Below are 16,236 nucleotides of genomic sequence, written 5' to 3' on the forward strand. Positions count from 1 at the left end.
AGGTTCCTAAGGAACACTGGTGTTCTATGAGTTGGCCCAAGATGTTTTAGCTAAATTCAAATTCTAACAATAAACTTTCAAAAACAGTGTTAAGTTGAATGGATTAAACTTGCTTAATTGTAGTTCCCCACCCCCAATCTGGAATTTTCTTACACAATTGGGACCTGTACAGCCATCCTGTGAGTAAGCAAATGAGGAAAGGGATAAATAGGCAGTAAATGAGAAACCGTGGCAAAACTCAGAAATAGCCACTACTGTCTTGCTAGTTTCAGGGTGTGTTCTGTTTTGTCTGTCTTGGTGGACACAGGCTCTCTTGGTGTCAATTCACATTTTCTAACAGTCACAGATGCTGCTTGTAAGGTGCCTCTTCACTGGAGAGCGAACTGGAAAGGCTGATTGTTCTGGGTTCTGGAAAAAGCCTCCAGCGCCCACCACCTGGACAGGTTTAAGGAGCACTGGGGTATCTAATGTGCTTAACGCAGCTGAAGTGGAAGAAAAGCTAGTACCTGTTTTTGTCTGGTGTCAAGAGATGAAGGTATACACAGAACCAGGGTCAGTATCTGAGCTGCGCAAGTCTCCAGGTTCCCATGGAGGCAGCCTGACCCGTGATGCTTCGAATCAGGGAACTTTCAGGAGCGTGTTTTATGGATTCCAACACCATTTTCTTTTTGTGACTGTTGCAGTTTGAGCGGCGCACTTAGGGCAGGCTATTAAACATCAGTCGTTTTTCAGCTCAGGGTAGATGAAAGCCTGGCTTTGGTCTTTCTTCCCTTATGACTGACTGACGAGTTCACTAAGCTGCAGGCACTGTGTCAGAGCTTTGTAATACCAATCCCACCCATTTCTCTTTCTCATGGAGGTTTTCCTGCTATTTCCCACTATCCCCTCAACAGTGAGCTACCTGAGACTCAGAGGAGCAGTTGCCCACCGGGGAACACTCCTAACAGCTGGCGGATTCCAAAGCCTGTATCTCCCACCACTGAGCTGTGGTGCTCAGCCTGTGCAAATGGCAGGTCCATCTTTCAGGCTGAACGGGACTAGCCTGTCCCTCACTGCACTTGGGCCACTTTCCAGGAAGAGCCTTCAGTGAGCACACAGACCATTTCCTTTGTCAGTCACTGGTGGCAGCCCATGCCACTCTGCAGGATCACTTTTCTCCACCAAGGCCATTTTCAACCCTGGGGTAGAGAGCACTCATTAAGAGCCATTGCTCAGAGGGGACACCTGAACCCCAAGCTGAATGGCCACTCCACATACTCAACTCAACAAAGGCCCGGGAGGTCAGGGATGCCGGCTTCACTTGGCTGGTGGGATGGATGGTTCTTTCTCAGAACTGTTTTGCCACCAATCAGTCCCCTCTTTCCCCCCTGTCCCTTGGGCTCCTCCTCACCTTCTAGTTGCTTAGGTGGGGGCTGAAGACTCTTAGCAGTAGGCCTCAGAAACAACTTGAGTACAAAGAACAGATAAAGAGTCTAGTCCATATATTCTAAACACAAAAGGGTGAGGAGGGAGGATCCGATTGTTCTTCCGCCCATGCCATCCAGACATGCAGCTGCTGGTGCCTGAGGTCAAGACCTCAAACATCTCCCAGGGCAATAAAAGTGTGACCATTCATCAAATGCCCCCTGTCTGTGAGGCACAATGCTGACGCTGTTTCTATATTAGAACATGGACCCTCAGGTCCATGAAATGGGTGCTAATCTTAGCCTCAGCTCATGGACGAAAACTGGGTACTGAGCCTAGGAGCCTGTCGAAGGCCAGTAAGCTCCCGAGGACAAAACTAGGTGTTTCTGATTCCGCACATTTGCTTTTAACCACTGTCCCACACAGGTGGGTCTCCCCCTCACTAAAAAGGCTCTACCAATGCAGGTGCATGTCACACCTATGCACAAGAGCATGAGCTTCACCATCAGGCAGACCTGGGCACGACCTGGGCACGGTCTCCCCCTGAGGACACATCCTCTGCTCTTCTGCTTGTGACTGCCATTGCCCCTTTCCACCTTCGCCCCTACCTCCTCTCCGGGGGAGGGACCCTCTCCAGTCTGCCGACACACAGGGCCTGGGCCAGCCTCCTGGACCGCCAGGAGTGAGCAGTCCCGGCCCGCAGAGAGAGGGCCAGGCCGAGGCAGCAGGGAGCTTGTGTGGGAGTCCAGAGGCCACCCCTGAGGGAGGGGGACAGAAAGAACGGGACAGAAATGTCACTCTGGTGGCCACGCATAATTTAAATCAGGAGTCATCAACTCTAATGTCCCCAGTGGCCAGGCAGGCAAGTAAACGAGGAGCATTATTAATATTTGTAAAGTGCTTAGAATAGCGCCTGGAACAGAGTAAACAGAAGTGTGTCTCTTAGCACCCCTTGCCTTCTGACGAAAGAGCAACTAACTCCCTGATTAAGTCTTACTTGCCTGCCCCCTGCCAGGGCGCAAGCTCCAGCAGGGCAGGGGCTTGTCCTCGCCTGGGCACCCAGGATGGCGCCTGGCACACGGCACACACTCAGAGCGTGGGGCCGCCTGGCAAAGCAGACGGCTCGGACGGGTGGCACTAAGCAGCGCCAGCTGCAAACTGCTGCCGAATTTTTTGACTCCTTTTTAAAGAGCACTAGGAAATTCCCATTTTGTTGTGAAATCTCCCAATTTAAAAAATTCTGTGTGAGATAAACAAAATACAGCTGTAGCCTGTAGGGGGTATTAGGGCAGAAAACCATGTTGCCTGGCCCACCAGAGCTGAGGTGCTGGGATGAGAGGGAGGCAGCCCAGGACCACCAGCCCCAGCGCCAGGAGGGCAGAGAGGAAGGGCAGTCTGGGTGCTTCCCCGATGCGCTCCCACTGGGAACGAACCAGAGGCCTCTGAAGTCAGCTATCACCACCACTACCAACCCGGCCTCAGGCCTGCGACCATAATCAAACCACCACCATGTGCCGCCCCCAGTTTGGTCATGGGGCATGGCAGGGTAGTGACAACCGTGCCTTCGTCCTGGCCACAAGCCCTGGACAGCTCAGTGGGAAGCAGTGGGCAAAACTTCTCAACATCTTCAAAGAGCTGGGGGGAGCTACTCACTTCCTTAAGCAACAGGGAGACAGTATAAACTCAGATTCAATTCTGGTCATGCGTTGGTGTGCAGGGGAGGTAAAGGGAAATAAAATAACTTAAATGGGAGCAATGAGGTAAAAAATCCAGCAAGGGGAGGTGTCTTACCTCTGAGAGCAGTTTTGAGACAATTTCCAGTGGGGCTTGGTTGATGGAGTCATCTTGCAGGGGCGACGTCAGGGCCATGTCCACCAGAGTTCGAATCTCTTTCAAGACAACTTCCCAACGGCTTGGGTTACTCAGGACTTTCTTGTATTTGTAAATCTTTTTCTGGTCAGAAGAAAGAGACACAAACATGTTATTGATATGTCGAGGTCAGAAGATACAAGGTGATCGAAGAATCAGATACATTAAGCTATAAAAGGCCCCAAGAAAGTGTCGGTGTGGCCACTCTCTGCCATAAGAAACTGACACCTGAAAAAGGAAGGAGAGTCTTGCCCTAAGTCACAGGTACATTTGTAGCCAGGCCTCCTGAATACAGAAGAGTAATTTCCATATGACTTCCAGTGACTTCCAGAAAAAAAAAGAGAGAGAGAGATTTCTCTTTCCGATCCTATCTTCTGCCAAACTTCCTCCCCGAGCATTCAAAGGCAATAGGCGCAGAAACATCCATGGGTCCACAAAGGGACTTTCTTTGAGTCGGAAGCACTACTTCTGTTCATCCGATCCCAAGAGGTCCCCCTGGAGAGTGGGGTTTAGCTAAGAAACAGGACAGGCAGACCAGAGGCAGAGAATTCAACTCCAGCCATGTGTGGACAGAGCCCAGAATGGCCCCCAGGAAATGTGAGGCCATCTTCAGCTTCCACCCGGTGAGTAAGACGGAGCATTCTCACCTTGGCTCAGGCGCTCCTTGCAAAACTGAAACCCGGGGCTGCTGCCTCCCTGGATTTGAGGTTGAGGTAGTTCCGCCTCTCTGACATCATGGAAAAAGGAGCCCTGCCTCGGGAGGCGAAAGGCAGAGGTCCCAGCCAAATCCCCACCCCCAACCCCAGACCCAGCTTTCTGGGGAGCCTCTCTTTCTAACAGGATGGACTGCTTCATTAAGTGCACTGCTCTATGGGGAAAACCTAATTTTAGCGTCACTATGCCAGCAGCTAGCTTGAGTGACATGTCACAATCTCCGAGCCAAAGTCTGAATGAGGGAAAGGAGGAGGAGGAGGAGGTGGTCATTGTCTCCCACTGGCCCCTGGGGCCACCAGAGTCTCCCTGACCACTGAGCTTCTGAGTTAAGAATGGCAAAGTGATCTTGGAACCCAACGCCTTAAAGTATTTGGGGGCACAGTCCTTATCAAACTGAGTAGTAGATTGCGCTGAGTGAGGCACTGGTAGGATCCAGACTCAGACTCACCTGACTCTTCTTATAAAGTATTTCCTCCACAGAGCCTACTTCCTCTTTTTGTAAATTAGGCGTGGAAATACCTTGCAGCCTCTTGAAATATGTAACCTTTAAAAACCCTGGACCCACATGGTCCACTCTCTGTATGGCGTTACATTTGAAAGCATGGTCCAAACAAAACAGCCACCAGTAACAAAAAGGGTATTCTGGATACTTAACTAGTCCCTTTTGAAAAACTTTAGAAAGAGAAAATGTGTAAGCCACAGCAATACAAAAAAGTATCCCATTTCCTTTCTCCTATTTTTTTTTCACACTCCACGATGCCCTGGAGCCTCTTCCTTGCTAACCACGCCCCTATCACCACCACCGGCACCCACACAGTTAACTCACAAAGCTTACTCGCCCCTCATCGCCCCCAGTCTTTCCTGTGTAAGTCAACTTGTTTCTCCCCGTACACACACAACATTCATTCTCTCTGTCCCTCACCCTTTTCTCTCTGTCTCTGTCTTACTGTTCTCTGCCCAGTCACCTGTCCCCATCAAGAACTAGAGAGGGGACCAGATCGTCCCCATGTCCATCATTTTGGATGCGATTCGGACTGGAAGGAAGGCAAGGCAAGTTCTGTCGGGGTGGGCAGTTAGTGAACAGTAAATATGTCGTTGATCCAGAGGATGGTGACAGTGAGTGCCTGCTGAAATCTAGGATGTTAATGACAAGACACACCCGGTTCCGTGAGCTTCCCTGGGGCAGTCACCAGACTCGGTCCTAGTAACTGTCAGCTGAGCCTCCCTGACTGATCTAAGCAAACACAAACTGCCCGAAGCTTAGTGTAGTGGAGACAGTTCTCAAGGCAGAACTCAATCCGTCCCAGGGATGAATGCTCCTCTGAGTCCTGGACATTGTGGTTTTGCTTTGTACCGAGAGAACTGCTTAATTTTTAAGTGACTACGAAATGGTCCAGAAGCTTGCCATATATTAAGCCCCAAAGAAAACCACAATGATACACACCCATGTCTTCCCACAGTAGATTCTAGATTTGAACATGGTCTGAGCTTTAAGTGCCTCCTCTTCTGATCACCTGCAAGTTATTTACTTTTGAAAGAATAATGACTTCATTTTTTTTGTTGAAAATGATGCATGCTTATTGCAAGAATTTTGAACCATGCTGAAAAGCGCACAGAAAGGATAAATTAAAAGGCCTCAAAAAGCCCACATCTTAGAAATAGCCACCATTAACGTTTGATGAGCATTGCTCCAGCCAACTCTCATTTAAATTTAACTGAATACAGCCAGCCCACCGGATGGGTGGTCGTGAGTAGAGTCTCCTGCTGGCCACACTCAGACTCTAGAGACTCTAGAGCAGCAAGACCTTGGCAGAAGGGTCCACTGGGTGCCACCAGCCCCAGTGCAGCTTCCAAGGAGCCCCTTCACAGCAGCGCTTACTGGCAACAGCTCTCCCACGAGCGCCTCTGGGGCCCAGACCCTTACCTAGGCAGCAGCCCAGCACAGTGATCACAGAGGCTGCATTCAAAACCAGAAGGGCCCAGGGGCTGTAACAAGGGCTAGCATTCAATGAGCACATACTACTACACACCAGGCACTGTACTGGGCACTTACGAGCATCGTCTCGTTTAGTCCTCACAGTAACTACAGCAGCTGGGGGCCTGCCACAGGCAGAGCAGCCCTGGGAGCAGGATCTGAGGCAAGGACCCAAGTGCAAATGGTTTAATCATTTTAGAGGTGCTGAAGGCCACATCAATGCGTGGTGGGGAAGAGAGGCTGGGATGAGAAGGCAGTAAATTAACAGGGCATCATAAAGCATTCGGATGGGACAACTGGCAATGTTACCCACTGTGGGAATGGGGGCTAAATGCCATGCAGGACTCTAGGAGACAGTGGAGATATGCATTAGAGCTGACCCACTCAAGGAGCAAGGAAGCTGCGGCGTTTATCCAACGATCTCCTAGACGCTCCAGGACTTGTGGCTGCCCCATGCCCCAGCCAAAGTGCTTCCATAGCCAGAAATGCATATGCTCCTGGCAGAGTCACAGGTGTTCCCAGCAACCAGCCCTCAGAGCAAAGCAATGCTGAGAGGGCTCCTGCTGTAGGGTGCTAGTATCCTGTTTACATGTAAGACTATCATGGCCGGAGAGGTGACATGACTTGCCCAAGGTCACGCAGGTAGAAAGGGCAACTGAGAGTCAAAACTGTCTTTGGTAGACTGCAGAGGTTCCCTTCTTTCTATTACATCAGTCAGGGCCAGCACAGATGGTGGAAAGGAGGGGCAGATTCATTAAGAGACACTGTGAAGAAGGGTTCAAGAATGCTTGGTGGCATGGGATGAAGGCCAGGACAAGTTCACAAGGCTCTGAGAGCCAGAGCCCAGGTGACCAGGGGGTGGAGGGTCTGTGGGAGGGGCTGGTGGGAGCCGCTGGTGGACACGCAGCTGTGACATCATGGTCATGGGTGTGGGCAGGCCAGTGGTTGCCAGGGAGGCTCTGAACTCTGGGACAGGGCAGCTACAGGAAAGGGAGGCCTGTTCAGGACCGCAGAGGCCCAGTCGCTCTGCCTTGGGTGACATTAGTAGGTTTCACCCCAGGAACTCCAGTGAACTCATCTAGTAATGCGTCACAGTGGGGCTGGGAACCCAGACTGCCTGGCTCCCGGGAGCCTAGCCCTCAGCTTTGCAGTATTGTCCTCCCACCGAGTCCACTTCATAAAGAGGGCTGGGCGACTTCTTGCCATGTCCAGAATGGATGGACTGCTGGAATTCTTTGACAGGGGCCTTCAAACTGTCTCCTTGCTTATTTCTGTGCAAGGGAGCCAAGAATGGGCTTCAATTTTTTAAGAGTCATGCAAAAATATATGCGACAAAAGTCAATGTGGCCCACAAAGCCCCAAGTATTTACTATCTGGCCCTTTAAAGGAAAAGTTTGCTAACCCCTGCCTGAAAAGGTGACACCCCAGCCTCGCAGTAAATGCATGATGCTCCTCAACATTATGAGCCATCAAAGTCATGCAGGTTCAAACCATAAAGAGACACCACTCCATACCCACCAGGCTGCTGCACCTAAAAAGACAGGTGATACCAAGTGCTGGTGAGAATGTGGAAAAACTGGGATCCTTGTGCACTGCTGGTGGGAATGTAAATTAGTATAGCATCATGGGAAAACAGTTTGATAGTTGCTTAAAACATTAAACATAAATTTATCATGTCAATGCCCCAGCAATTCTGTTCCTAGAAATCTACTCAAGAGAACTAAAAATAGGCTCTGCATGAAGACATGTGCAGGAAAGTCCACAGCAGCATTATTCATAATAGCCTCAAACTGGAAACGACCCAGATGTCCATCCACTGATGAATGGATAAGCCAGATGTGGTCTCTCCAGATGATGGAACAGTATTTGGTAGTAAAAAGGATGGAACTACTCATACATCCTACAATATGGATGAACCTCACAAATATCATGCCAAGCAAAGAAGCCAGATAGAAAAGACATACTATATGATTCCTCTTATATGAAATGTCTGAAAAGGCAAACTTTAATCACAGAAAGTGGAACAGTCATTGCCTAAGGATTGTGGATGGCAACAGAGATTAATTAGACTGCAAATAGACCTGAGGACACCTTTGAGGAGGATAGAAATATTCTAAAACTACGTTAGTGATGGTTGCACAACTCTATCAATCTAGTAAAATCATTAAATCACACACTTACAATAGATGAATTTTACTGTATGTAAATTATACCTCACATAAGGTGTGTAAAGAAAATCCCAACCCAGGCAGGTAGAGGAGGACTTCAGACAAAGCCAGAGGCAGTGTGGCTTAACGGTTATGCAGGCAGGTTTGCCATCAGCAGACTTCATTCAGTTCAATTCCAAGCTTTACTTCATCCATCCACCCACCTACCCAGCCACCCACCCATCCATCCACTCATTCATCCATCATCCTTGCATGCACCACCTGTCCAACCAATCAAACAGCAAAAATTACTGGGAACCATCTACTATGATGTGCCAAACACTGTGTTAAGTACTAAGGTGAGCAAAATAGACAGGCCGGTGCTCATGGAACTCAGTCTATTACTGACTTGCACCCTACTTTCCTTATTTGTAACATGAGATGAGAATAACTAGCGTCCAAGGTTTGCCATGGCTATACCATGAAATAATATATAGAAAGCACCCAGCACCAATCCTGGCTAAAGAGCAGCTCACATCCTTATCACCTGCCAAGCCTTGGGAATGAATGGTCCAAAGCAGGACTTAGGAGGGCTCCCGCATCCATGACTAAGCCCTACCAGCTCCTGAAACAACAGAGCCAGCAGGAGGAGCCTGCTGCCTCCCATGAGGAAGAGTCACTCACTCTATTGCAGTTCTCACACTCTGCTTGTCAGGGAGGGGACGTTACCTGGGCAACATCCGCCATCTCTCCGGCAACTGCTCCCACAGCAGAGGCAATGACAGATGCCCGGGTTCCTGGGCCTGGGACAGCAGAGACTGCTGGCTCCTCCACAGGAGACGAGCTGTTACTGGGAACGTGTCCCTCGCCAGGGAAGGCGTGACTCAGAATGTGCTGGAAGCACGCCTCCCAATGGTAGGGGCTGCTGCTCCGCTGCTTGCCGCAGCCTCAGAGGCTGGGGCTCACATAAGCACGCATGCTCCCACCACCTGACATTAAAGGAAAGGCTTCATGGGTACTCCTGAAGCCACAGCGAAAAACAAGCCAGGGAGGCTTTTAGAATTTCTTTTCAGTGAGATCCCAAAGCTGTGTTGCCAGCAGGAAAGCCACCAGCCCCACGTGGCTACTTACATTTAACTTAATCAAAATGAACTACAACTAAATAATCAGCCCCACCAGCCACGTTTCAGCTGCTCAACGGTCACGTGTGGCTAGTAGCTGCCACATACCCGAACATGCAGATACAGAACATTTTCATCACCGCAGGAAGTTCTACTGAGCAATGCTGTCCTACAGTGTTGGAGTCCCTTCTGTCACCTGGCCCCCATTGGACCAGCAGTGTGCTCGTTGCTTCTTCCCATCACCCAGGCAATGCTTGTCTGCTGGGGCCAGGATGTGAGCAGCACCCTGCCCACCGGCCCAGCCCCTCCGACTTTCCCTCCAGGTCTGCAGGCTGCTGTCCCAAATGTCCCTTGCACAACCAGGGGGAATGACTGGTTGGGTGAGTGAATTCTCTGGCCTCCCTGATTCCTAGACAGGGGCCATTGACCTGCTCACACTCTCTGGGGCTGTGGATGCTGATGATGCCAGGCAACTCACATCCCTGCCAAGCCACTGTGCTTCTGAGGGCCCCAAAACTTAGGCAGGAGGACATTTTTGCCTTCTCTTTAGACCCCAGAATGGCTTCCCCTAAATGCTTTTAGCATCGAAGATCATCACTTTGCCTTTAGATGCAGTCCATGCTTGTGAGTGACCCACATGTGTCATCCACAAACTGCCCATTTGGCCCTCAGGTCTCGATCATCAACCTCAGACCAGATCACAGCCTCTCGGCTTACCTTGTAGCCAGTAGAGTTACTCGGCTGTTACCTGCTGGCCTAACGACTGACAGATGGACTAATCAGTGATTACCCTCCAGGGACTCAAGGTTTTCGGGATAAGTGTGCGGACACCTGCTCTGGGCACTGGCTCTACAAAGGGGAAAGGAGTGGAGGAAACAACATGAAATGAGACAGAGCCCAGCCCTTTCAGCTGGAGCATAAGGCACGGCTCAACTCACTCTAAGCAAGCCGCTAACTTCAGCAACACCGCCTACCGCTCATCCGGGGCTTACCGTGTTCCAGGAACAGCCTTAACGTGTTGTGACAAGCGACACGAGAACGTAATTGTTAACACTTTTGGAGGGCTTGCTATAGGCTGGGCCCTGTGCTGAGCACTTCATATAAAATAATTTTCTTAATCCTTACAACCAGTCAGCAAGGTGAGTGGAATAATTAGCCCCATTTTACAGACAAGAAAACTGAGGCTGAGAAAGCTTAAGTCATGTTGCCAGTAAGAGCCAGAGCTACCACGCCACTCTGAGAGGCACAGCTGCGCGCTTGCTTTCTTGGCCCGGTCACTGCTGCAGCTTCCTGCTGAGACAAACGAGAACTCCCTTAAACCGGAGAATGGAGCCTCGCCTCCCTGGCTGCCAGGTGCAGTTCCAGACTGGCTGCAGCTGGGTGTCCAGCTGATAGGTGCCTGGGGACACAAGCAATTTGTTTGAAAGAGGGAGAGTGCCTGGGCACCCAGCCCCTTCGGTGCCCACCAGAGGCCGTCTCCCTGCCGTCATTACCGCTCCCGAGGGAACAGCAGGAACTCGGGCACAGTGTACTGCTCACCACCTCTGGGGCATCGGCTGGTTGCCCGAAAGACCATGCCTCTGGCTGGTGAGATGGACTGGCCTTGATGCCAGTCTCCTAGCTGAGCACCACATCCTACCAGGCGCTTAGGGCCTGCTGCACTCTTGGCAGCGTCCTATCACCACACGCATCCATTTGACTACATTTTAAAAATTGTATGTGACTGTTTTTTTCACTCAGCTCTGGGCTCCTTGGGGCCTTGTCTCTTTCTTTACTGTTCTGTGCAGTGACTGGAACCACTTGGGGCACATGGAAGGTGCTCTCAGTGTTTGTAAAGGGAGAATAAAAATCGGAAATAAAGGCTAACATGTATAAAGTGCTTCCTTCCACTGTGCCAGGCACTACACCAAACCCTCTAACCACCCCTGCCCCCCAGAGCTCCTCAAACGCTCCTGTGTGCAGGAATCACTGGTGGGGGATGGGGGGACTCTTGTTAAAAGGCACGTTCCAACTCAGAGTTGCGGGGGGGGGTGCCTGGGAGCCTGCACTTTTAAGTAGATTCCAGATAAGAATGAGGCTCTTGAACCCTACCCCGCATGCCTCGTTTACTACTCCCTACGAGGCACTCTCTTCCTCGTTCCACGTGACACAGGGAAGGGCATACCGAGGGATTGACACCTTGCTTGAGGTCACACAGCTGGTGTTATGGGTTGAACTATGTCCCCCAAAATGATATGTCCAAGTCCTAAACTCTGGTATCTGTGAACATAACCTTATTTGGAAATAGTTCTTTGCAGATGCCATCAAGTTAAAATGAGGTCATGCTCAATTAGGGTGGACTCTATATCTAACCACGGGCACCTTATAAAAAGGCCATGTGAAGACACACACATACGCAAGGGGGAGAAGGTCATGGGAAGATGGAGGCAGAGACTGGAGTGATACATCTGCAAGCGCAGGAATGCCAAGGTTTGTAGCAGCCACCAGAAGCCACCATGCGGACGATGCTTTACAGCAGCCGCGGGGATCTCATACAGCTGGTGAGCCACCAAGGACAGAAGGACCTGAGGAAACCTGGCTCCTAATCGCTCTACTGCTCTGCTTCAGCCATTTGCGGGGACGCTTCCGACTCTTTTACCTGACGAAGGTGACAGCTGGGGCCCCTCTGGGACTGTGCGGAGAGGGCAGTAGCGCACAGGTAGCCTTGCTCTCAGCAGCCTCCCCCAGCTTATCCTCAGTTTGGAATTTGTTCAGAGTATTGTCTTCCTGGAGAAGACCTGACACCTTCCCCCACCGCCCGCCCCCATCTCTTTCCCGCTCCCCTCAGTGGATAGAAATGCTGGTGTCACTTCCTCATGCCTATAACCAGAATGCACAGGCCCCGGTCCTTCGCTGCCTCAGGAAAGGCTGGGCAGGGACACCGGAACACCACCAGCACCATCAATGCTGTCGGGAGTAGCCACTTGGTCACCCAGGGAAGCTGCAGGGGTTCTCCCAGGGCAATTCAGGCAGGATGTCAGGGCTGGCTTAGGGTCCTCGGCAAAGAGGGGTCATGAGGGAGACTCCAGCTCAGAGTAACGGGAGCTCCCTTTCCTTTGACGAGGGTCACACATCAGCCAATGGCAATCCCCGCCACACCAGTTGACATCCTAGGGTGCGGGGGTGTCCAAGCTTTTGGCGTCTCTGCGCCACGCTGGAAGAAGAAGAGTTGTCTTGGGCCACACGTTAAATATGCTGAGACATGTAATCACAAAAAAAAAAATCTCGTAATGTTTTAAGTAAACATGATTTTGTGTTGGGTTGCATTCACAGCCATCCTGGGCGGCCGCAGGTTGGACACCCCTGATAGGGCTTCCTACAGCTGGGCGCTGAGCTGGGTCCTCATCCCAAACAACTATTTCGGCGTTCTCAAACCTGGCTATGCATCAAAGCCACTTGAGGGGGCTTAACGATATTCCATTAACAGAGTCCAACCCCAGGCCAATTTCATCAGGTGAGTATTGGGGGTGGAGTAGAGCCTAGGCATCTGTATTTTGGGGGGCACTGGTATATTTTAAAATATATTTAAACACCAATGTGCAGAGCAGCATTATTCACAAGAGTCAAAATGTGGAAGCAACTTAAGTATCCACTGCTGAATGAATGGATGAATAGATGTGGTCTATCCATGTGGTGAAGTGTTTTTCAGCCATGAACATTACAACATGGGTGAACCCTGAGGACATTATGCTGAGTGAAATAAGCCAGTCACAAAAGACAAGTACTGTATGATGCCACTCATACGAGGGACCTAGAGGAGCCAGATTTATAGAGACAGAAAGTAGGACGGCAGGCGCTGGGAGCTGGGGGAGGGGGATGGGGATTTTATGTTTAATGTGGACAGAGTTTCAGTTTGGGAACATGGAAAAGTTCTGGAGATGATGGTGCTGGTTGCACAACAATGTGAATGCTGTGAAACTTAATGCTACTTAAATGTGAATAAAACGGTAAACTTCATGTTATGTATATTCTACCACATTCAATGAAGTATATTCCAAATCCCCAGGTGACTTGAGTGTGCAGCCAGGGGTCAGCACTGCTGGTACAGCCTAAGGGGGCAGGTACAACCCCCAGCGCACAGATGAGGAGATTATAGCAGCACAGAGGGGGACAGCAATGTGCTCTGGGTCAAAACTGCCCATCTGAGCCAGGACCCCTTCTAAGGGCCACCTCATTGTCCCGAGTCATGTACAGCCCCGGACCGGCTCTCAGCATCTGGAAATGCTCTCCTGCCTCCACATGGCTCTACCCCATGGAATACCATCGACAGTGCCGGGAGTGGGCGGCACGCGCCTTCCAGCCCGGTCACAACGCTGAAGGGAAGCCGGAAGGCCGGGGCTCCCAGTCCTATGTTCACCACACCCAACGCTACACCCTCACTGCCCTTTGCTCACTCACCTCCCCCACCAGCCTGTCAACACCTGGGAACAAAGAGGCTCCGGCAAGGTCCTGTTTTGGCTCCGAGGTGTGCAGTATAATAAACTGAGAGTGGGACGCATCTACAGTCAAATTTCTATTCTGCTACTTATAAGCTCTGCAGCCTCCGGCAAATGATATCACCTCTCTGAACCTCAGTTTTCTCATCTGTAAATGGGCTAATAGCAGCACCTGGCTCTTGCAGCTGTTGACAAGGTTAAATGTGGTATTTCATGTTGAATGAATGCCTTGCCCTTTGTAGGTGCTCAAGAAATGGTGGCAACTGAGTTCAGTAGGACATTGACTAAAGATAGTTAACCTCTGAGAAACAGTAAGGATGACTAGAGAACCACTAACTGCCCATCAATAGAGAAATGCTTAAATAAACTGTGGTCCCAGTGTACAGTGTAATACTAAAGAGAAAAAGAATGAAGGGTAAGAAGATCTGCCATGGATTCCATCCCCATGATACATGAAGTGTAGAAGCAAAACCTCACACATGCATGTGTGTATATATATACACTCATATGCATGGCCTGCACATACATGGATCTAACACACATCTAACACACAGGGTGGGGGGAGGGCAGGACACATGTCAGGCTGATGACGGCTGTCTTCCTGGGAGAGGGAAGTAGCTTGAGGTGGGGCGAGGTGGGGCAAGAGGAGCTTCAGCTTTATCTAAACCGTTTCACACTATTGTGGGAAACTATATCCATGTACTATGCATTTAATTAAAAAGAAATGAAGACACAGATCCCCAAAGATTCCAGAAATTGGAATCAATCCCTGTCACTTCCACAGAATTACCAAATTGGTCAAAATCCCACCTCCTTAGAAAGGGCTGGAGGGCAGCTGAGCTCTTATCACTTCTGACGCCTCAGTGTTCTAGTAGATTACCTGGTTTTTGAAATAATACATTTACTGATAAACTAGAATGGTACAGAGCAGTGTCAGGGAAGAGAGTAAAGGGCACAAGAACTCTGTCATGAGGGTTCACAGCCCGCACATGTGCATGGTGGCACCACCACTGCAGGGCCTCTCCTCCTACACACACACGTGCACACACACGTACTCATACACTACTGGCCTGCCTCATACATGTTGGCTTTTTTTAACTGCACCTCCGAAAATATCAGGGTTCCACAAACATTTTCTGTGAAGGGCTAGAAAATAAATACCTTAGGCTTTCCCAGTCACGCTCTGCTGTTGTGGCATGAACGGGTGGGGCTGTGTTCCCATGAAACCCCTTATTTAGAAAACCAGGCGGTGGCTGAAGAGCTAGCTGGCCCCTGGCGTCTGTCAGTTCAGACCCTTCTCCACTGCTGCATATAATGAAACACAAATGCACAGAGATTTATTTTGCCCTCAGTTTTTGTTGCTGTGCTCCTCATCTTGTTTTACCAAAAGGGCATCACATTATGCCTAGGTCACTTCCTCTTGTTTTTGTTCTCTAACACATGGTGGAAGTAGATCCGTATCGATTAGTGTAGATTTCCCCACACTGTATTTCCCCACACCTTAAATACCACAAGGCAAAAGGAACATATACATTTAGAAAATGAAAACAAAACAAGCAGATGTCCTCCTGTCTGCCCTCGGTACTCTGTGCAAACTCTCGCAAAGGTCTTTCTGGCCCCTGCCTTTAGACCGCTGTGAGCGCCATACCTCAGTGACCAGGAGGCCACTGCCTGCCCTGCATCAGCCCCCTAGGTCCAGCGTATACCTCCAGGGTCCCCAAGAACACAGCCCACACGTCTTCCCCAGTCTTTCAAATGTCCAGAAACATGCCCTGCCTTGCCTTAATCGCAAATGCAACACAGTTACTCCACACCTAAGGCATGGGTGAGACTCCACTTTTTAAACATTCTGTTTGAGAAGATTCTATTCTATTATTTTCCAATGACATTACTGGGGCCAGGAGCCCCATGCAGAACCTGAACCTCATACTAAAGACTGCAGTGGAGGCCTCTCATGAATCATTCACAGGAGATGCCATTTTCTGAAGAACCCCTCCCCAACCCCGGTCACAGCCACCCACCAAATAAATTTAAAAATGCAAATACTGTACCAGAGGCTGCTCTTCGTCTGCCATGTGGGAGGCGTAGGCCCCTAGTGAGTTTCACTCTCCTGAAACGCAAAGACCAGCACAAGGCTGTTTCTTCTGGGCCGCATAAAGGGAACCCTCTATCCCAAATAAGGAGTTCCCTGCTCTGCCTCAGGACGGTAGCATCTCAACAGGAGCCTCCACTGTTTATTTGACTGAGAACTTTATCTAGCGCTTCCAGTGCTTCAAAGAACATCTGATCTGTTCATTCCTTTGTTTGGGCTCCACTCCTTGTTGGGCTGTCTCCTCTGGGCTGCAGCCAAGGCTCCTTCTACAGAGGGCCTTAATTTATGAGCACCCTGGAAGAGAATCCAGTTCCATGATCAACAAATTTAAGGTTGATCTCCAACATGCACAGCCAGGCAGGCAGTGATGGCGCCCTTGAATCTAGGGTAAGGTGTACTCCCACCTTCCCAGGTAGGGGCCTTGTGAAGAGGCAGGAGT

The 16,236-nt window shown here is 50.1% G+C and overlaps 1 protein-coding gene across 1 annotated transcript in view; it reads right to left on the reverse strand.

The window, feature by feature from the left end:
• CMIP (c-Maf inducing protein) overlaps positions 1-16,236 on the reverse strand; it is a 226,350-nt gene that overhangs the window by 46,330 nt on the left and 163,784 nt on the right. The window contains exon 4 of the mRNA XM_054579136.1: positions 3,196-3,357. Within this exon, the coding sequence (XP_054435111.1) occupies positions 3,196-3,357 (162 nt within the window). The remainder of the gene's footprint in view (positions 1-3,195; positions 3,358-16,236) is intronic.

The sequence above is a fragment of the Pteronotus mesoamericanus genome, unplaced genomic scaffold (assembly GCF_021234165.1).
Source record: "Pteronotus mesoamericanus isolate MK-2021 breed Mesoamerican mustached bat unplaced genomic scaffold, CSHL_Meso_final contig_52, whole genome shotgun sequence".
NCBI lineage: Eukaryota > Metazoa > Chordata > Mammalia > Chiroptera > Mormoopidae > Pteronotus > Pteronotus mesoamericanus.